General features: G+C 42.8%; 1 protein-coding gene across 1 annotated transcript in view; it reads left to right on the top strand.

Moving 5' to 3' along the window:
* SCAPER (S-phase cyclin A associated protein in the ER) overlaps positions 1 to 23,039 on the top strand; it is a gene marked incomplete at its 5' end in the record, with an annotated part of 64,294 nt that overhangs the window by 18,877 nt on the left and 22,378 nt on the right. Inside the window, 3 exon segments of the mRNA XM_087704015.1 lie at positions 4,715 to 4,830; positions 11,735 to 11,858; positions 22,014 to 22,243. Coding sequence (XP_087560141.1) covers positions 4,715 to 4,830; positions 11,735 to 11,858; positions 22,014 to 22,243 — 470 coding nt within the window.

Below are 23,039 nucleotides of genomic sequence, written 5' to 3' on the forward strand. Positions count from 1 at the left end.
TTCCCCTGGAGTGGGGTGGGAATGGAGATTTTGCAGTATCCTTTCCCTGGAGTGGGGAGGGAATGGGGATTTTGCAATATCCTTCCCCTGGAGTAGGGAAGGAATGGAGATTTTGCAGTATCCTTCCCCTGGAGTGGGGAGGGAATGGAGATTTTGCAGTATCCTTCCCCTGGGGAGGGAATGGAGATTTTGCAGTATCCTTCCCCAGGAGTGGGGGGGCGGGGAATGGAGATTTTGCAGTATCCTTCCCCTGGAGTGAGGAGGGAATGGAGATTTTGCAGTATCCTTCCCCTGGAGTGGGGAGGGAATGGAGATTTTGCAGTATCCTTCCCCTGGAGTGACGTGGGAATGGAGATTTTGCAGTATCCTTCCCCTGGAGTGGAGAGGGAATGGAGATTTTGCAGTATCCTTCCCCTGGAGTGACGTGGGAATGGAGATTTTGCAGTATCCTTCCCCTGGAGTGGAGAGGGAATGGAGATTTTGCAGTATCCTTCCCCTGGAGTGACGTGGGAATGGAGATTTTGCAGTATCCTTCCCCTAGAGTGGGGAAAGAATGGAGATTTTGCAGTATCCTTTCTCTGGAGTGGGGAGGGAATGGAGATTTTGCAGTATCCTTCCCCTGGAGTGGGGGGGGAATGGAGATTTTGCAGTATCCTTCCGCTGGAGTGGGGAGGGAATGGAGATTTTGCAGTATCCTTCCCCACAGTGGGGAAAGAATGGAGATTTTGCAGTATCCTTTCCCTGGAGTGGGGAGGAAATGGAGATTTTACAGTATCCTTCTGCTGGAGTGGGGAGGGAATGGGGATTTTGCCATGCCCATCAAGCCATGCCACTCATGCCAGGCCGCGCCCACAGAACCGATAGTAAAGAAATTTGAATTTCACCACTGATTTCCATCCTATGCATTAGACCAGGGGTCTCCAACATTGGCAACCCAGAATTCTGGCAGTTGAAGTCTCCCAGTCTTAAAGTTTCGAAGGTTGGAGTCCCCTGATTTAAGAGGCTTTTGGGATGGAGCTCTTGACAGAGCTTATGCACAGTGCGCTTCTCTAGGACTCCCAAAGGAGTTGTTTTCAAGAGGCATCTGGACTTCCCGTTTTTTTTTTTTTTCTTTGAAGACATTTCGAATCTCATCCAAGAAGCTTCTTCTGCTCTGACTGGATGGTGGGGAATGGAAGGATTGGTGTTTGTTAACAGAATTTAAATCTATAAGCTCTGACCGGATGACGGCAAATGATTTATATTCCTTCACCCACCATCCAGTCAGAGCTGAAGAAGCTTCTTGGATGAGAAGGGAAACGTCTTCAAAGGAAAACCAGAAGGCCCAGTCGCCTCTTGGGGGGGAAAAAAGCACCTTTGGGGCAACCTGGATGATTGAGAATCTCTACAGACATTCTGTAGGCCGGTTGTTAAGTGGATCCGGCTTCCCCGTTGACTTTGCTGGTCAGAAGGTCGCAAAGCGGGTCGAATGACCCAGGGACACTGCAACCCACCGTCATAAAAAGAGTCCGTTGCCAAGCGTCCGAATTTTGATGATAGGATCACGGGGGATTTTGCAACGGTCGTAAGTGTGAAAAACAGCCGTCAATTGTTGTTTTTTTCCAGTGCCGTTGTAGCTTTGGACAGTCCCTAAACGCACTGTTGTAAGTCAAGGACTTCTTGACCAGTCAGGCCGATCAATTCAAAGACTTCTTTTCCTGAAAAATATTTTGCAGCTGGCCTCCAGGTTGCATCTCAGGATTGTCCAGGTTGAAGAAGAGGAATCAAAATTTTGCTCCGTTTTTTTTTAAAAGAGAAACTTGCTTATTTATCCTTTGGGGAAGGAGGGGGAAAAAACGGCTTAATATCCATCCGTCTCCTTGCTTACTTTAAGCATCAAGTTAGGAGGTTTTTTTTTCTTTCTTCTTGGCACAGAAGCCGGATAATTAGTTTTGTGTGTATGTGAGGATGGGGGTGGCAGGCTTGTCTCTGGTTTTATTTACAACATTGCTAGTCTAGGATCCTTGCCAAGAATAATCTGAGTACCTTTTAGTCCTAGGAGGGTGTCCTAAGGAAGAGGATGTGTTTTTCATTTTTAAAAAAAAACAAATTTCTGAAAACGGAGAGATGATTTTAATGGAGGGGTGTCCAACCTTGGTAATTTTTTTTAAGACTTGTGGACTTCACCTCCCAGAATTCCCCAGCAAGCATTTATTGTTGTTAGTTGCAAAAGTTGTGTCCGACCCATCGCGACCCCATGGACCACGTTCCCATCCTCTGGAGTCCATTTAAGCTCACGCCGACTGTTTTGGTGACTACATCCAGCCCCCTCCTTCTCTGTCGTCCCCTTCTTCTTTTGCCCTCCATCGTTCCCAGCTCTTCTCCAGGGAGTCCTTCCTTCTCATTAGGTGGCCAAAGCATTTGAGTTTCAGAAGATGATGATGATAGATAGATAGATAGATAGATAGATAGATAGATAGATAGATAGATAGATAGATAGATAGATAGATAGATAGATAGATAGCAATAGCAATAGCAATAGCAATAGCAGTAGACTTATATACCGCTTCATAGGCCTTTCAGGCCTCTCTAAGCGGTTTACAGAGAGTCAGCATATTGCCCCCAACAATCTGGGTCCTCATTTTACCCACCTCGGAAGGATGGAAGGCTGAGTCAACCCTGAGCCGGTGAGATTTGAACCGCTGACCTGCTGATCTAGCAGTAGCCTGCAGTGCTGCTTTTAACCACTGCGCCACCTTGGTCTAGATAGATAGATAGATAGGACAAAGCATTTGAGTTTCAGAAGATGATGATGATGAGAGAGAGAGAGAGAGAGAGAGAGAGAGAGAGAGAGAGAGAGAGAGAGAGAGAGAGAGAGAGAGAGAGAGAGAGAGAGATGATAGATAGATTCTGTGACTCCATCCAGCCCCCTCCTTCTCTGTCCTCCCCTTCTTCTTTTGCCCTCCATTGTTCCCAGCATGAGGCTCTTCTCCAGGGAGTCCTTCCTTCTCATTAGGTGACCAAAGCATTTGAGTTTCCTCCTCAGGATCTGGACTTCTAAAGGGCAGTCAGGGTTGATCTCCTCTAGGACTGACCGGTTTAGTGCGTCTTTATTTAAATCAATCTATCTATTTATCTACATACATACATACATACATACATACATACATACATACATACATACATACATACATACATACATATATATATATATATATATATATATATATATATATATATGTTGTTGTTAGTTGCAAAGTTGTGTCCGACCCATCGCGACCCCATGGACCACGTTCCTCCAGGCCTTCTTGTCCTCTACCATCCTCTGGAGTCCATTGAAGCTCACACCGACTGTTTTGGTGACTCCATCCAGCCACCTCCTTCTCTGTCGTCCCCTTCTTCTTTTGCCCTCCATCGTTCCCAGCATTAGATTCTTCTCCAGTGAGTCCTTCCTTCTCCTTGTCCACCGCTAAGACTTTCCGGCTGTCGGGATGCTGACCTCTGCTGACCGATCTCCGCATTAAACCAGGTTTTTTTTCTTAACGTGAGACCTTGACCAGTTCAATTGGAAGGGTCATTTGAGCCATGCTGGCAGTGAAACATCCCAGCATAGGAGGGTTCGTGTTTCTGCTTCTCCTGCCCTCCAAAACCATCCACATACTTTTCTTCGGCTACTCCATAAAGATAGCAATAGCAGTTAGACTTATATACCGCTTCATAGGGCTTTCAGCCCTCTCTAAGCGGTTTCTGTATATATATATATATATATACCTCCTCGAAATAAATCGAAAACTACAGAAACCCGAATAATTAATTCTACCTCCAATTGTTTCTGCCTACCCGATACATTCCCATAGAGTAGTTATGCTTCAAGTCTCTTCTCTTTAATGGGGTCTTCTTATGGGGCCAAGGAAGCATGCCTTCTCTGTCATGACTCCTGGCCTCTGGAAACCACATCACCCCAGAAGGAGCTCCCATCATGCTGTCCAGCCTGCCGAGAATCAGCTGTTTCAGGCTGCAGGGATTTCCATAGCCTATTGCCGCCTCCACACACCCCGTTTTCAGCCTCCACTCACCCCATTTTCCGCCCGTTCTAGGCGGCGGGGATCAGAATGGTGGAAAATGGGGGCATGTGGAGGCTGAACACGGGGCACGCAGAGGCTAAAAATGGGATGGAGAGGCAATAAGCAATGGCAATCCCTGCAGCCTGAAACAGCTGATCGTCGGGAGGCCAATCCAACTGACAATCCGCTGCTTGTGCTAATCGGGCTGTGCTGAAACTGAAGCAAGCTGTTTGCTGTTTGCTGCAAGGAGGCAAATTGCTGGGAGATAGAGGCCAGCAGGTGGGGGCCGGCGGAGGGGTAGGTGGGCTACATTCGGTGTATAAGACGCACCCAATTAATAAAAGGGTTTTTTTTGTCAGGACAAGGAGTTTGCCTCATGCTCTTGGGAAACCTCGGTCAGAAGACTAAGCTATTAATCATGGTTTTCAAGCCAACAAAGGTTTCATGACGGCTTAGGGTGTGAACCTATCCTGAGTCCTACATCGGTTACAATCCTTTTTCTACTTAGCCATGCCCATGGTAATGATCCAACGGTGAAGATGCACCAATTTCCCTCTCGCTCTCTTCCAGGGAATGTGAGAATGGTGGCCTTCAACCATGAATTGATGCCCTGCTTGAAAGCAACACCCCCATTAATGTTCCCGCTCTTCCTTTTGTGTCCCCCTCTCCAGAATGGAGCAGATCAGGTCGCCTTCCATGTGGCTGGTGGGTTTTCCGCTCTGGAGCAAGTCCTTCAAATTGCCACAACGTCCATCAACCTGAACTCCGTTTCAAGAATCCCTTTGAAGTAAGTCTGATGCCACTTGGCCAGTTTTAGACACTCAATGAATTAATATCATTTGTGGTCAGGGTGATTTTTCTAGCTCCCTTTTCTCTACCTGACTGTCTTCCTTCCTTCCTTCCTTCCTTCCTTCCTTCCTTCCTTCCTTCCTTCCTTCCTTCCTTCCTTCTTTCTTTCTTTTTTCTTTGTCTTTTTTCTTCTTTCTTCCTTTCTCCTTTCTGTCTTCCTTCCTTCCTTCTTTCCTTCTTTCTTTGTTTCTTTCTTCTTTCTTTGTCTTTTTTCTTTCTTCTTTCTTCCTCCTTTCTGTCTTCCTTCCTTCCTTTCTTCTTTCTGTCTTCTTTCTTTCTTTCTTTTCTTTTTCTCCACCAAAAAAAAACACAGGTATCCTGAGATATTATCTGGAGCGTTTGGAATAAGTCAGGAGCAAGTGATGAAAGACAAAAAACAAGGAAGTGAAAAAAGGAAGCTGCTAATGCGGGCGGGCACGCACACACACACACACACACACAAACACAAACCCTGCTTCGGATTGTGCAAATAGAGAGCTCTTTGTGTGAGCTCAGAATCTCCACACCGCCCTTTTGGCGTGGATCCTTGACTGCAAGTTTAGGACAAGCGGGCAATTAATCATAGCTAAACGTTGGCAGGGACCCGTTTTTGTGACTTTTAAAAAGCTCATCGCCACTTTAACCCTAAAATGAAGCCTTTCAATACAACCCTGGACAGGGTTTTGTGTTGTTGTTGTTTTTTTGCAGCCACAGCAAATTTTTAAATCACCAAAGTTATTTGCAAACGCAGAGGGTTGATTGATTTTCAGCTGATCTGGTCCTCTGTAGAAATCAATGACTATCAGAAACAGATTATTGGGAGGAGCAAACTCTGTGTGCTGCTAGCAATCTCAAAACTTTTCTCTTCCCCTCATTCCCTTACATGGGTTTTCCAAAAAACAAGTATTTCGCAATGATTCATTTAGGAGGAAAACCAGAGGTGATTCAGAATAGGGATCAAACAAATATGTTTTATTTTTAATTCGTTTGCCATGTTTCCTTCAGGAACTAAACATTAACCCCGCAGAACACCATTCCAACCCTAAAAGAAAAAAAATTAAGTTTTAGAGCTGAACAAATATTTAGAATAGAATAGAATAACAGAGTTGGAAGGGACCTTGGAGGTCTTCTAGTCCAACCCCCTGCTTAGGCAGGAGATCCTACACCACTTCAGACAAACGGTCGTCCAATCTCTTCTTAAAAACTTCCAGTGTTGGATCACTCGTAACTTCTGGAGGAAAGTTGTTCCACTGATTCATTGTTCTAACTGTCAGGAAATTTCCCATTAGCTCTAAGTTGCTTCTCTCCTTGATTAGTTTCCACTCATTGTCCTGCCCTCGGGTGCCTTGGAGAATAGTTTGACTCCCTCTTCTTTGTGGCAACCCCTGAGATATTGGAAGACTGCTATCATGTCTCCCCTAGTCCTTCTTTTCATTAAACTAGACATACCCAGTTCCTGCAACCGTTCTTCATATGTTTTAGCCTCCATTTGAACTTAGTTTTTCTAAATGCAACCAAATAACTCTAAATTCCGTGTCCTTTGTAACTCTGCTGGATCAAAGCTTCCTTCTGTGCTGCCATTCAGTGGAGGGATTGTTTCTTTCATTAGATATCTTTATTTTTTTAAAAAAAACAGATATTTTTTTTTGAAAAATGGTTGGCAAATGCTAAACGTCTCACCTTTAACAGTGACATAACGGAAGACAAGAATTTATCTGTGCAATATACCAAACTTGGCAGATTTATAAATCTCTCCCCAGCAAACATCTTAGAATAAAAACTGAGCAGAGATTCTGCAAATGAAGGCACAGATTAGATTTTTGCATCAGGGGTGTCCATAGTCAGAAAAACCCCAAAGATGTTCCTTCAGTCTCCGGGTTTTTATTCACGAGGTCATTTTTATTTGCTAAATAAGGCGATACGTATAATCTTGGTGTGATTCATTCTTCCAGCTAATTTCAGTGCAGCCCCTCTTAAAGAAAATTAAGCAGTTTTATTGGGATTTACGACCAACGCAGAACTGCCCAGTTAAATGCTGTGCCATCAGCTCTTAAAACTGATTTAGTGATCCTCAAGCTTGGTTTAATTCCGTAGCAATCCTCAAGCAATTCACGCTAGGTTTAGGTACCATCACAATCTTTTTTTTTCCCCCTTCCCTTCTGGGGGCATTTGGATAGGGTGGAGTTGGGAGAAAATTTTAAAATAATAACAAAAGTAATAATAGTTCCAGCCAAACTGCAAAAGGACTTATTGTTAAGTGGGTATATCACAAGTTAAAACAATAAACCCCCTTGGAAACATCCATTATTTGATGCTTGTCTGGGAGTCTTTGAGGAAAAAAAGTGGTGACAGTTGACAGCTGTTGGTTTTTTTAATAAGATTAAAATAAAGAAATTAGTTTTACTGACTTAAATCTCCCATTTAACACATCCAACCTCCTGGGGCCTGCTCCCTCCTGACATCTGAATTTTCAAAAGCAGCAGCAGAACTGAATTTGTGCCAGGAATCTTTCCAAATTCTTTCTAATTATAGCCATTAACAAGCTTATGTCACCCTGTCTCACTTACGAAGCCACCATCCCACCCCACGCCAGATTCTCAAGTCCCACCACGTTGCCGTTGAAAAAAACAAGTGGCATCCGTTTATTCGTTTGTTTATATCGCATCTTTTTCTGTCTGAGGAAATCCTCAAATGTTGGAAACCTCCCCAACTCCTCACATTATAATCCCAGAAGGGATGGGAAAAAAAATCACTGGGGAAACAACAACTTCAGGAATGTCGTTTTGTCAAGTTTGGGATAATAATTTTGAAAGTCTTAAGCATGCTGTGCTTTCTGGAATAAACATTTAGACCAGCTGATATTTTAAAAAGAACATGATTTTAAAAAATCAAAGATATATAGCAGGGAACGCAATTTTTTTTACTTTAAAAAGATAGACATAATTAGTTTTAAATGTCATTTATCTGATTTAAATTGATATGCATGTTTGGCTGAGAGAATGCTTCCTTATTAGCAAATTCTGTAGCTTGATTGATAGTTTTCACTAATTGACTGAAAATAAACTATCCCAGACGCAATTATTGATTGTATGCAGGATATATTGATGTCAATTTTGGCCCAGGACATCAAAGAGAGTGCTTATATAATTATTATATCGAATCATTACCACCACCACAATTTAATACTCGCTGGACATTTTTAAAAACTATTTTACATATTTCTTAGCTTCCAAGTTTAAACTCTCTAATGTCATATTCAAATCAAAGTAGATTATGTACGTGTGTGTTTATTTCTATGTATTTATAAATCCAGGTCAACTTATTGATCCATTGGGGTGGTGGAGCCATTATAAAGCCAATAGGACAGAATATTTATAGCTTGGAGTTTGACTGTGGAGTCCTTGGTGTTCTCTGAGCTCAGTTGTTTTCTTGAAGACATTTTCTTGCCCAACTATGTAACAGCATCAGTGCTAGCTGTTGTACAATTACATATGCAGAGCCATTATAAAAAAACATTCCATGTTAAGCATCTTTGAGCTGATCTGGCTCCAAGACTAAAGGGTGAAATCATTTTCCAATGGACCACTTAAAACAGGACGAGGAGAGAATGGGGGCCAACAGTTCAAAGGCAACAGCCAAGAGTTAAACCATGATTTGGCGAAGGAAAGCTTAGTCTTCCTACAAAAATCTTGATGGATAATTCTCTGAAGGCAACCACGGTTTAGGCGTGCTGCAAACTGTCGTAGAGGCAGAAGGTTATTTAACCATTCCCCTTGCCGATTCACAAGCTCCGAATAGGCCACGATATCCTCTAATCCCTCAAGCAAACAGACAAGTCTCCTTAATCCCAGTGAGATTAAAACGGGGAGCCTCCGGGACGCCTTTTGGCCGGCTGCAAGAAGTCATCGGGTGATGCAAAGTCCTTCCATTTATTTATTTTTTAAATCAAAGGCAGTCCTTAAACTTACCTGTCCCTGGACTTGTTGCATACGATTGGCGGACAAGAATTACGCTTGACAATAAATCAGGTTGGAGCTGGTAAACTGTAACGCTATGTAGCATAACAAAATTAAGGATGAAGATGCTGGAGTAAAGCCCTTCCCTTCCATTTTCTTCCTTTCCTTTCCTTCCCTTTCCATCCCTCCCCTTCCCTTCCCTTCCCTATCATCTTTTCCCTTCCCTTCCATCTTCTTCCTTTCCTTTCCTTTCCATCCCTCCCCTTCCCCTTCCCTATCATCTTTTCCCTTCCTTTCCATCTTCTTCCTTTCCTTTCCGTCCCCCCCCTTCCCTACCATTTTCCCCCTTCCCTTCCATCTTCTTCCTTTCCTTACCTTTCCTTTCCTTCTCCTTCCCTTCCATCTTTCTCCTTCCCTTCTTCTATGTTTAATCCTCTCAATCTCCAGGATCAGGAATTTCAAAAGATTGAGAGAGGGCCTGGAAATCTACAGACCACCAATTAGATATATTAGATTCACCTTTTCAGTTTTAAAAAAAAAATTAAAAACCCTGATAGCCCTTTTTGGGGAGGAAGAGAGCCATGTTATTCTCCAGTGACAAAAAATAAATAAATACCAAGAATCTTGTATCCCCTTTCCCAACTGATAAATGTTATTAAAAGGCATAAGATTCATGAGCTGAAAGCACACGGCCTTTAATAAAACACACTGATCAGAAAAGGTGCTACAAGATCATCAGGATAGGATAGGATAGAATAGAATAGAATAGAGAGTAGAGTAGAATAGAATAAGGAGTAGAATAGAATAGAATTCTTTGTTGGCCAAGTGTGATTGGACCGTGGCACGACAAAACCGCGAAGCCCTTATCCGCGGAGACATAAGCGCGTCGCTAAAGCCGCGACGTCATCACCGCGCATCATCACCGCCACGACAACAGCGCGGCAACAGAAGGGCGCTTTAAAACGGCACCGCGGCAGAAAGCCGATTTCAATTAAGGTAAGGGTTAGGATTAGGTTTAGGGGTTTGTTTTAGGGTTTAGGGTTAGGGTTAGGTTTAGGGTTAGGTTTAGGGTACTGAGTGCTTGGGAATGCGCGGATTTGCCCTCCGCGATTATGTCATCGCAGTAGGGTCGCGTTTTTCCTTAGCGCTTCGAACGGCGCGAATTAGTCTTTGCGCTTATGTCTCCGCGGATAAGGGATTCGCGGATTTGTGGTGGAACCTGATTGGACACACAAGGAATTTGTCTTTGGTGCATAGGCTCTCAGTGTACATAAGGAGAATAAAAATACATTCATCAAGAATAAAAAGACACAACCCTTAGTGATAGTCAAGGTTACTAATAAGCTATCAAATCGTACTAGGAAACAATAAAAACAATATAAATTGAAAGAGACAAGCAACGTGGTTATAGTCCTAAGTGGGGAGAGATAGATACTAGGAAGGAAGAGAAGAATAATAGTCCTACAGTCTTGGTAAATTATTGACAGCGTTGTGGGAATTAAGTTGTTAAGCATTAGAATCTCTTTCCTAAAATATACCTTAAAATCAAATTTGCAGAAGGGCTGCATGGTTGACCAGTTTCTTTTGTGCTTGGCTGCCATCTGACTCCTGGTGAAGTCCTGTGGAAGAACATCCTACAAATAGCTTTCTTTGTTTTCTTTCCACGCTCTTAAGAAGCGTAAATGGATCCCCAGAGATTCCAGGGGGAAGGGATCCCTCTTGGTTTGGCTCTGCTTGCTGGCTTTCCTCACATTCAGGCCTTCTCCAACCTGGTTTGCAAATGCGGTATTTTTTTTTCCCCCTAAACTATTCCCAACTGAGCATCACCAATTGTAGGGAAAAGTGATTTTTCTAAATCTCTTTTGTCCCCCTGCTGATCTTGAAAAGAGGTTGGCCAGTGATCAGTTCCGTCTCTAAAATTACACGTCTTCTAAATATTCTTAAACATGAATAATTAACTTCAGTGAGGTTTGCAAAACACTTTGCTAACATAAATTAGCAATATTTCATGATTTTTTCCAGTTCTTTTTCTTCGACTCTGGCATCTCCAGGAACAGCGATATCAATAAACTGAACACTTTGGCCCTCAACAACCGCGATATCTGGCGTGTTGTGCTCCAAATGACCATCCATCGTTCATCTTCAGCCTTTAAACTTTACATTTTGTTGGATATGATCACTGCCTCGGGTTATTTGTAAATTATTATTATTGCGTGGTTAATCTTTGGTGAGATTCACAGCCTTTGGGGCTGGTTGGTAGCTCAACAGCTCGAGTCCTAACCAAGGACCTAGGAACTGTTAAGGTAACGTCGGAGGATATAAGCTGTTCCAAGTAGGGTGGTTTTTTGTAGAATCAGAATGTTCAAGTCTGATAAATTTAGAATTTCCAAATAGCGAGGTAGCCCTTTGCTCCAAGGGCTCCAATTACAATCGGGACAACACACGATTTCTTTTTCCACAGTCACTCAACTTCAATTTGCAGGTCCCGGTACTTTGTGATTTTTTTCTTGCTGCTTATCTTCAATTCGTGCATCTCCGGGTATTGCAATGTCAATGAACCATACTTTTTTTCTTTTCAACTATTGTTATGTCAGGTGTGTTGTGGGCCAAGTGCCTGTCAGTCTGGATTCTGAAGTCCCACAAGATCTTGACTTTCTCATTCTCTAAAATCTTCTGAACCTGATGTTCCCAGTGGTTTTTGCTGTACTCAAATCCAAACTTTTGGCACAATTTCCAGTGAATGATCTTAGCAAAGTGGTCATGGCGTTGTAGGTAGTCAGTTTGTGAAATTTTGCTGCACCCACTGATCAAGTGGTCGACTATCTCATCATTTTATATTACAGATATATTGTCTTGCCTTATTTTTTTGCCCCTTTATTGTGATTAAAATGTCATTTTCTCTCCTAGATCACTCTGTAGTACCATCAGCGCTTATTATCTTGCTTGCAATAACTGTCTGGAAAACTGCTCCTATGTTCTCTTCAGCAACAAGATTACTTTTCTAATGGATCTTTTGATGCATCAATTAATGGTAGGTAGAAATTTCAAGTTTGAATGAATGCTATTAGCATCTCAATGCTGGGAAAAATCACCAGGCGGGGAAAAACCATTTTAAAATATATATATATATATATGAGTTTAAACTGAAATTTAATCTGTCTTGGGAGGGGATGTATTTCCCTAAAAATTAGGTCTCCAACTTTGGATGTTCTACTTCAGGAATGTTCCTGAGCATCTAGTGAGTGACAGTGGTTAAAATCCTATTTGTGTGATACGCATTTACTGCAATGATGGTAGAACGTGACAATTGTCCCTTAGGCTTGTAGTCCGAATAAAAATACGCCAGTCCAGGGAAAAAAAAATTAAGAGAGAAGGACATTTTCCTCTAATGTTTCCACCCATTCCCTTTCTCTTCCTCCACCTCTAACATTTACCATCTTCAGTTTTTCACTTCTGGATGACACAGGTTCGAAAAAGACTCCAATAGATAATCTATTGAAAGTATCAAAAATGGCAAATGTTAAATGGGGGCTCCAAATCAACCCTCCTGATTTTTCTACAATTCACGCAGATTCTAGGTTAGTGCAATCTCTGGCATTCGACCGGGCGCTGTTCTCAAAAAAAGCTAAAATTACATACCTTAATGCACCTCAGAGCAGGGTTTTAGATAAGCTTTAATGGAAGGAGGAAGAGGAGGAAGGAGAAGGAGAAGAGGAGGAGGAGGAGAGGAGGAAGGAGGAGGAGAAAAAGGAAGAAGGAGGAGGTGAAGAAGAAGAGGAAAAGGGGAGGAAGAGGAGGAGGAGAAGAAGAGAAAGAAGAAGAAGAGGAGGAGGAGGAGGAAGAAGAAGCTTTGACTTCCCCCTTCATTTTAGCTGTCATTAAATATTTCATCAGGAGTTCATTTTTAATTCATAGTGGCCCACTCATCATGAGATATTTAGTCTGGAATTGCTACTTATAAATGGTGGTGGGGAGGGGTGTTTTCCAGAGGCAAGTGGTTGGTTAATTGAAAAGTTATGTACGTGCTGTAAATAATTCACGCTGCCCTGTTTGATCCTGAGAACCACAGGGCCATTGATAAACACTTAAGTGTGGGTCCGGGGAATGTAGGGAGGGGGAGACCATGTAGTTAGACAAATGGAATCTGAACACGGCTTGTACATTCAGCTTCTCTGTGGTTTCGTCTCCTCTTGTTTCTTTTCCAATTTGTCCCCCTAAGGAATTTGCGTTTACAAAATGCCCTCTAGGACTCGGGCTTGTAGGAAACCACAAAGCAGGTAATCCACGACTTAACAGCGGTTCAGTTATTGACCAGTGAAAGTTACAAGGGCACCGAAAAAAAATGACTTATGATCAGGTTTTTTTCCCACTTACAAGCATTTCTTTCATATTATTTATTGTTTTATCAGGAAACAAAAAAACGAACAAAATGAATGTTGTGGCCTGCCAGAGGCCAGCGGTGCGGGCAGCAGATTTAGAGAGTGAAGAGGTTGGGGAGGAAGATGGGCCAGTCCTGGAGTCTGGGGAAGGCTCCGAAGGGGGTTTTCCTTCCTTCCTTTCCTTTCTCCTCCCCTCCCTCCTTCCTTCCCTTCTTTCTTCCTCCTCTCCCCTCCTTCCTTCCCTCTTTTCTCTTTGCTCCAAACATCAATCCTTGCTCCCTGCTGTGGTCCACCAGCAGCCAGCAGAGCTGGCAGCAGATTCGGACAGTGAGGAGGTTGGGGAGGAAGATGGGCCAGTCCTGGAGTCTGGGGAAGGCTCTGATGAGGGCTCTGTGTCGGAGGCAGAGAGGGGGCCAGGGCCGTATGCCAGTTATCAGCTGCCTTCAGAGTCAGGCATCAGTGAGGCAGATGAACAACTGGAGTCTGTTCCCAGTGTGCACATGCGCAGAGTTGCCAGGCGAAGGGAACAGCTAAAGAACAGGGGTTGACTTGGGAGGAAGACCACAGGTGGACGGTGAATGGCCCCTCCCAGAGGAAATAAAAGAGGAGCGAAAGGGGAGTGGAGTTTGCAGGAGACCATTAGTTCGCTTAATTGGTTCGTGACTCTCCGAGACTCCTTGCCAAATTTTGCAGAGATCGGCCTGGCAGCTCCCCAAGCCAGATAAAGTCTGTGACTGTAAATCCTCCCTTCAAAGACTTTGCTGGATGTGAATGAGCAGAATTCACAGCAAATTATTCAAAGTGGTTTTTCTCGAGACCGGAAGTTTGCTTCATGATCTCGGGAAGCCCAGATCAGAACAATGAAAGGAAACGAAAGCATACATTCAGCCCTCATAACAGAAAAGGAGGTTAAAAAAAGTTACGGCCTCTGTAGCAGTCACGTGATCAACATCCGGATGCTTTCGGTTAGGGAAGGTAGAGGAAAAAGGACTCTATGGTGGGGGAACCGGACTTCCGGTCGGCTCCAGAATTGAACGGGGGGCTTCCGGCTGGGACCTTTGTGGCTCCTTGAGTGTTTATGGTTGCCGACCCCTGTCCTAGAGAGATTCCTATAAATGTGTTGGGCAAAGAACCTTGGGGGAAAAAATAAATACATTTTTTTAAAGGGGTGGGTTACCTTCAGTTGGCGGAAGAAAGAACAGGCGGCGTAGGAAGACTCGTTCTTTTGTGCGCTAAAATAACCCCACTGCTGCCCGCGAGATTAATTTCTTAATCGGGCCCTCTCCAATAGATCAAAGGAGGATTTCTAAATGGGCTGGAAAAAGAAGAAGGAAAGGAACCTGAGCTGCCTCTGAAGCCGAGTCGGAGGAGGTGTTTTCGCCCACTTAGTGGCTTCTCCCCCCCCCAACCCTGCTCAGTCCCCTCCCCTCTTTCCACCCCCACCCCCCAACAAACCAATTTTCCTGCCTGCTTGGAGTCAGTCGCTTCCCTTAACAGCTTACGAGCTCGAAATTTCTGTTCCTGCATGAAACTTTTATTAAGCGGCTTCTTCTTCCCCGTTTTACAACCTTGCTTGCCCGAGTTTATTTTTTATTTATTTATTTTTTTTTATTTTATTTCATCAAGCATGAATTAGAGAACAGATGTAAGCATAGACATGATTGTGAATACATGAAACGAAGACAAATACAAGGGAATATTAGGGCAGAGACGGTAGGCACGCTGGTACGCTTATGCACGCCCCTTAAAGACTGCAATGGGTTGGACTGGAAGACCTCTAAGGTCCCTTCTAGTCTACATAACACTGCACGCATTTTAATTCTGCTAAACATTCCCTCTCTTAAGTCCTCCCTGCCACCGCCCAGCCAGGTAAGACCGCTCTCTTTATCTTCCCTTCCACCCCCCCAAGGGTCTCTTGGTCTCAACCCTGACCTCCAGAAGACCACCCACCTGCTGGGAGCATCCCCCACCTCCCTCTTTTAATTGTTCCCCTTTGTGCGAAAGAAGGGAGCGCATTCTCCTCTTCCAAAGTGCCCATTTCCCACAAATCGGTTTCTGTTGAGACAAGCCTGGGGCCTTTGTGTCTGCAGATACCGTAGGAGTCCCTCTGATTATGACAATTGGGGGGGTGGGGGGGGAGAGGAGGGGGTCAGACACACACGCACACAGGGATGGGAGATAATAGCCTAAGGTGTACAAGACATCCTCCCCCCTCCCCGAGGGGGGCATCTGACTGAGACGCCCCAGAATGGGCTTTTCAAGAAGAAAAAGAGACACAAAATATATTACCTGTGGCGGCAGCCTTAAGTCTAAAGCTGGAGATTTTTTTTTTCTTTTTAAAAAAGAAACCTTCCTTGGCGCTTCCATCTGTCATAAATCCCCCCCCCTCTCGCAAGGCTTAAAGCGTGGGGATACATATGTTCATTCCAGATGTTGCAAGCTCAGGATAACTCCTTTGTTCCAAGATCTTGCTTTCTTTTTTAAAAGGGGAAAAAACAACAACCCAGCTTTTGATTCCTGGAACTTCTTCCTCGTGGATTTGAGGCCGACTTCACATCTGGAAAAGGCCAGGCTAGCATCTCATCTTAGCCACCAGCTTCTAAGCCAGAAGCTTCCTCAAATCTGCCGTCTCCCAGATGTGTCGGAGCTCCCTTTGGCTGGGGACAATGGGCATTGCAGTGCAATAGATTTGGGGTAGTTCCTAAGGAAGGAAGGCTACTTCGGAGTCTGATTATTATTGTTGTTGTTTCTTTTATTCATTAAACATGAAACTCAAGTCAACGGAACATTTAAAGATGCGTCGCAAATACCACTGGCTGGTGCTAATGGTTGATACGGTTTACTGCCAGCGTCCTAGGTATCAACCAAGACCTTCTTAAAATAGAAGATGTTCCGAGTTGCACACATTTTTGCAGTTCAGCTGGTGTTGTTGCAGGAAGCTGCAATTTCTTGGTGTGTTTTGCAAAATTCTTGGACATGGTACCAAGTGCCCCGATGACAATGGGCATCACTGTTACATGCTTCATTCATAATCATGTAGTTTCGATGGCCAGGTCGCGATATTTCATGATTTTTATCCAGTTCTTTTTCTTCGACTCTGGCATCTCCTGGTAAAGCGATATCAATAAATTGTACCAGTGGTGGGTTTCAAATTTTTTTTGAACCTACTCTATGGGTGTGGCTTCCTTTGTGGGAGTGGCTTGCCGGCCATGTGACCTGGTGGGAGTGGCTTGCCGACCATGTGTTTTCTTTCTTTCTTTCTTTCTTTCTTTCTCTCTCTCTCTCTCTCTCTTTCTCTCTCTATCTATCTATCTATCTCTCCTTCCTTTTGTCTCTCTGTCCCTTTTTCCTTTTTTTCTTTCATCTCTCTCTCACTTTTTCTTCTTTCTTTCTTTCTTTCTTTCTTTCTCTTTCTCTTTCTCTGTGTAAGTCTATCTGTGTGTGTTTGTGTGTGTGTGTGAGTGGTGGGTTTCAAAAATTTTTGGAACCTCTTCTGTAGGTGTGGCCTGCTTTCCGGGTCCACTGGTGGAACTTCTTCTAACCAGTTCGGTAGATTTGACGAACCGGTTCTACCGAATAGGTGCGAACTGGTAGGAACCCACCTCTGAATTGTACACTTCGGTCCTCGACAACCGTGATATCTGGTGTGATGTGTTCCAAATGACAATCCGTCTGTATTCGAAAGTCCCACAAGATCTTCACCTTCTCATTTTCAGTAACTTTTTCCACTCATGACTTTTCGGATACAGGTAAACTGTATTTTTACATAATGGCCAGTGGATTAATTTAGCAACTCGGTCGTGTCTAGCTGTGTATTCAGGTTATGTGATTTTGCTGCATTCATATATTAAATATGAAACAGTTTCGACTTTGTTGTTGCAAAGTTGGCAGTTTGGATTGTCAGTGGATTTTTGTATCTTCGCTTTCATGGCCTTAGTGTGTAATGCTTGTTTTTGAGCAGCCAGTATTAAACCTTCCGTTTCTTTTCTTGATGGTTCCCATTTTAAGCCATGTCTATGTCAAGTTGTCATCACATTTTCCTTCAATGTTTTTCAAGTGCTGTCCATGCAAAGCTTTGGTTTTCCAGCTGTTTAATCTGTCATCCAGTTGTTCTTCCTTATATTCTGCCTTTGTTTCTGTTGTTTTTATTCACAGCCTGCAGCAATTTTTCTGTAGTTTGGTTCACATAATCACTCAAACTTCGTTTTACTTCTTCTACAGTTTGATGGATTTGCAATAGCCCCTGCCCCCTATTTTTCTTGGCAGGTACAACCTGTCGATGTCATTTCGTGGATTTAAAGTGTGATACATATTCAAAAGTTTGCACATTATTATTATTGTTGTTGTTGCGTGGTTAATCTTTGGTGAGATTCACAGCCTTTGAGGCTGGTTGGTAGCTCAACAGCTCGAGTCCTAACCAAGGACCTAGGAACTGTTAAGGTAACATCGGAGGATATAAGCTGTTCCAAGTAGGGTGGTTTTTTGTAGAATCAGAATGTTCAAGTCAGGTAAATTTAGAATCTCCAAATAGCGAGGTAGCCCTTTGGGTATTGCTCCAAGGGCTCCAGTTACAATCGGGACAACACACGATTTCTTTTTCCATAGTCGCTCAACTTCAATTTGCAAGTCCCGGTACTTTGTGATTTTTTCTTGCTATTTATCTTCAATTCGTGCATCTCCGGGTATTGCAATGTCAATGAACCATACTTTTTTTCTTTTCAACTATTGTTATGTCAGGTGTGTTGTGGGCCAAGTGCCCGTCAATCTGGATTCTGAAGTCCCACAAGATCTTGACTTTCTCATTCTCTAAAACCTTCTGAACCTGATGTTCCCAGTGGTTTTTGCTGTACTCAAATCCAAACTTTTGGCATAATTTCCAGTGAATGATCTTAGCACCACGGTCGTGGCATTGTAGGTGGTCAGTTTGTGAAATTTTGCTGCACCCACTGATCAAGTGGCCGACTGTCTCGTCTTTCTCATTACAGAGGTGACATTTGCTGTTGAATTTTTGCCTTCATGCAGTTTGTGGCTAAGTCTTGTTCTTGAGCTGCCAAAATAAAGCCTTCTGTTTCTTTTTTCAGTGCTCCTGATCTTAACCAGTTCCAAGTTAGCTTTCGGTCAGCTTTGCCTTCAATACTTTTCAAGTATTGGCTATGCATTATATTATTGTTGTTGTTATTAAAAGTGGCCTCCAGGAATATCCAGTGTTTAAAACCAGGGCCCAAAATGCTGGGTGAGGATTTTTCTCCTGCTCGCGGCTTCCTTCTTTCAACAGGTTGCTTCACGCTAATGCCAAAAGAATGTGTTTCTCCCCTGCGCAGGAGCCCCATTCAAAATAAGGCCTTGTTTTCTACTTTCCCACTTCCTGAAAGGAGGAGGGCACCCAACGAACAGCCTCCAAAGGATACGGGAAAGAAAAGAGGGCCATAATGCGTAATTAATACAAAAGCCGCTGAAACTTTCCCCTCCGAATTCCCGTAAGAGAAGCTCATCCTGTTTTCCGTCGAGAGCAAAAGAACTTGCAGGTTCTGTACGAGACTGTGTTTGTTTCCCCCAAAACAAGGACCGACGCCTCCTACCTTCCACCTGTCCCAAAGGTGCTTTTTCCAAAAGGCAACTGGACCTCAGAAATGAGGAGGCGCTAAGCCGACTGGGGAAGCCAAGGGAAATAATCAAAACCATCAAAAAAGCAAAAGTTGGAATATTTTGGATGCGACACCCAGAAAAATACGGCACCCCTTCACTTAATCCTCCTTCCAGGAAAGATCGAAGGCAAACAAAAGTCCAGGCAGAAGAAGAACATCATGGCTTCAAAATATAAGGGATTGGTTTGGACTTTTTCACGCGGCTGTTGATAAAAATAGGATCGCCAAGATGATCGGCAACATCCGATGACAGGGAAGGAGGAGGAGTCCGAACTTCCGGTTTGCACGTTGGGTGCTTTTTCGGCCGAAAATCAAGGCCGAAAAACAGCTGGTCCACATGCGCATGCGCGCTGGAGCTGCCTCGCGTGCCCTCAGAATTGGCTCCGCGTGCCGCCCGTGGCTCCGTGCCCTAGATTCGCCATCACGGAGCTAGACAATCCAAGTCACTCAGGCGGAATTCTCCGCGTTGTCTAAACTTACCTGGAGTAACCTGATCTTCCTCTAAGTCTTCAGGTAGTTTCAGCTGGCCTCCTCTGCTGTTTGGCATCCCTCGTACGCCAGGAGCATATTAATCCTCCCTGCGAGGTGGCAAAGTCGTCTTCTCACTTCCTAACTTGGCTCGTCCCCAAGAACGGACAAAAAGACAATGAATTTTAAGTACTAACTCCAGACACAGAGCTAATCAATAATGTAAAAAAAAAAAAAAAGTAGTTGGTTGGTTTTTTTTTTTGTCTCCAAGTGTTACCCGGTTCCCTCGAGAGGGATACGATGCTAACTGTGCAACAGCTGCGTTTTACGATCTAGCTCACCCTTGTTGCGGTTAAAACGGAGAAGGTTTTCCTGGTGAAATCATTGTGAAATTGGCTTTTTTTTTTTCCTGGTCAGGTCTTGAGTTGAGAATGCAAAGTGGCGTGTTTTGGATTCTCCTGCTTAATTTCCATTGCATCCTTCCTGGTTGAGCCAGCTACTTTAGATTAATGGAAAGCCTTTTGCTTTGACATTATTCATTTATCCTGATTAGTATAATCACTGTTTGAATAGAATAGAATATGGAATGGGAATAGAATAGAATAGAATAACAATTGAATAGAATATAGAATGGGAATAGAATAGAATAAGAATAGAATAGGGATATAGAATAAATAAGGATATAGAATAGAATAGAATATAGAATAGAATAGGGATATAGAATAGAATATGGAATGGGAATAGAATAGAATATAGAATGGGAATGGGAATAGAATAGAATAAGAATAGAATAGGGATATAGAATAGAATAAGGATATAGAATTGAATAGAATATGGAATGGGAATAGAATAGAATATAAAATGGGAATAGAATAGAATACGAATAGAATAGGGATATAGAATAGAATAAGGATATTGAATAGAATAGAATAGAATATAAAATGGGAATAGAATAGAATACGAATAGAATAGGGATATAGAATAGAATAAGGATATTGAATAGAATAGAATAGAATATAGAATAGAATAGGGATATAAAATAGAATAGAATATGGAATGGGAATAGAATAGAATAAGAATTGAATAGAATATAGAATGGGAATAGAATAGAATACGAATAGAATAGAGATATAGAATAGAATAAGGATATAGAATAGAATATAGAATAGAATAGAATATGGAATGGGAATAGAATAAAATAGAATAACAATTGAATAGAATATAGAATGGGAATAGAATAGAATACGAATAGAATAGAATAGGGATATAGAATAGAATAAGGATATAGAATAGAATATAGAATAGAATAGGGATATAGAATAGAATAAGGATATAGAATAGAATAAGGATATTGACTAGAATAGAATATAGAATAGAATAGGGATATAGAATAGAATAGAATATGAATAGAATAGGGATATAGAATAGAATAAGGATATTGAATAGAATAGAATATAGAATAGAATAGGGATATAGAATAGAATAGAATATGGAATGGGAATAGAATAGAATAAGAATTGAATAGAATATAGAATGGGAATAGAATAGAATAGGGATATAGAATAGAATAAGGATATAGAATAGAATAAGGATATAGAATAGAATAAGGAAATGGAATAGAATAGAATAGAATTCTTTATTGGCCAAGTGTGATTGGACACACAAGGAATTTGTCTTTGGTGCAGATGCTCTCATTGTACATAAGGAGAATAAAATAACATTCATCAAGAATAAAAAGACACAACACTTAGTGATAGTCAAGGTTACTAATAAGCTATCAAATTGTACAAGGAAATAAAAACAATATACATTGAAAGATACAAGCATCATGGGTTATAGTAATAAGTGGGAAAAGATTAATAGTAATGCAATCTTAGTATTTGTGTTGTGAGAATTAGTTGTTAAGCAGAGTGATGGCTTCACCAATAAAAAAGAGGGGGGGTCAAGCTATTCTCCAAAGCCCCTGAAGGCAGAACAAGAAGCAACTAATCAAGGAGAGAAGCAACTTAGAACTAAGGAGAAATTTCCTGACAGTTCAGCTTGCCTCCAGAAAAATTGTGGGCGCTCCATCACTGGAAGTTTTTGAGAAGAGATTGGATAACCATTTGTCTGAAGTGGTGTAGGATTTCCTGCCTGAGCAGGGGGTTGGTCTAGAACAGTGTTTCCCAACCTTGGCAACTTGAAGATGTCCGGACTTCAACTCCCAGAATTCCCCAGCCAGCATTCGCTGGCTGGGGAATTCTGGGAGTTGAAGTCCAGACATCTTCAAGTTGCCAAGGTTGGGAAACACTGGTCTAGAAGACCTCCAAGATCCAGGCCCTGCCTGTCCTATCCGATCCGATCCTAATTTAGCTTAAATACAGAAAACTTGGACAAACAAAATGACTGCAAAGAACAGATACGTTAAGATAACCTTGATCGTCACTTTTTTTTTTTCTGTGAACACACTGGCACGCATTTTTTTAAAAAAATGAAACTCTGATGCCCTTGGTTGGCATTGAGCGAAGGAAATTGCACCTTATTTTAAGTATCAGGAGCTGAAAATAAAGAGTGGGGAACAGAATGCTTTTCTTGTTTTGAAAGTTGTAAGGATGAGGTCTGATTTGCGGGCCAAATAACGAGAGGGGAACATTCTGAGCACGACGCCTATTTTGAGGTAGGTTGAGTCTGTGTTGTGTTGTGTTTGTGTGGTAGGTATACGTCCCAGATGACGCCAATGCTACCCCAGGAAGAGCAATTAACAAGCAGGCCTTCGAAGGCCTAATAACGGGAGTGCTCAGGATCCTGACTGCAGTGTTTGGCTCTCTGATGTCCAACCTACCGAACGCTAATAGCCAAATTTGCGCACCAAAATTGATTCAAGATCTGAAAAACAAGACCTCCCAAGCTGAGATTTTTAACAACAGGATACAAGACCTCATCAGGTAAGAGGACAAGCAGATGTTCCTCTTTTGTGTTTTCATTCCCATCTTGATCGTGCCTTCCGGAGGGGCTGGGACTACAGTGCCCATAATTCCATTGGTCAAGCTGTTTTTGGTATTCTTGAGCGTTTGTCCCAACTCTTTTGGAAAGGCCTACTATTTTAAAGGTCTTTTAATCCTGCCTTTATGATTCGTATAAGTAACTCAAGGTGGCGAATATGCATAATACTCCTTCCTCTTCCTCTTTTCCCCTCAACGACAACCCCGTGAGGTAGGTTGGGCTGAGCAAGAGGAACTGGCCCAAAGTTGTATCCAGCCAGCTTTTGTGCCTAAGGCAGAACTAGAACTCCCAGGCTCCTGGTTTCTAGTCTGGTGCAGTTTTCTAAATTACTGGGAATGTGTTTGTATGCACCCGCGGGAATGAGTGAAAGGCCGAATGAAAGAAAGAAAGGCTGAAAGAATGGAATGAATGAATGAATGAATGACAGCCGGTGGTAGTGATTGCGATGCTAGACTAGGGAGTTCTAGTCCTCCCTTAGTCAGGGAAAGCGACTGGGTGACTTTTGGGTCAGTTGCCGTCTTTTATTGGTAATTTGAAAAGCTTTTATCTATCAGTGTCCTCTCGATCCGCATAGTAGGTTATAGTCAGCATACCTGCGAGACTGCCTACTGCCACACACCTCCCAACGGCCGGTAAGATCCCACAGGGTGGGCCTCTTTCAGATGCCGTCAGCCAGACAATGTCGGCTGGCGGCTCCCTGGAGGAGAGCCTTCTCTGTGGCTGCTCCAACCCTTTGGA

This window comes from Thamnophis sirtalis, unplaced genomic scaffold (genome assembly GCF_051295495.1).
Source record: "Thamnophis sirtalis isolate CommonGarterSnake01/CBP01778 unplaced genomic scaffold, rThaSir2_p1.2 scaffold_2, whole genome shotgun sequence".
Classification (NCBI taxonomy): domain Eukaryota; kingdom Metazoa; phylum Chordata; class Lepidosauria; order Squamata; family Natricidae; genus Thamnophis; species Thamnophis sirtalis.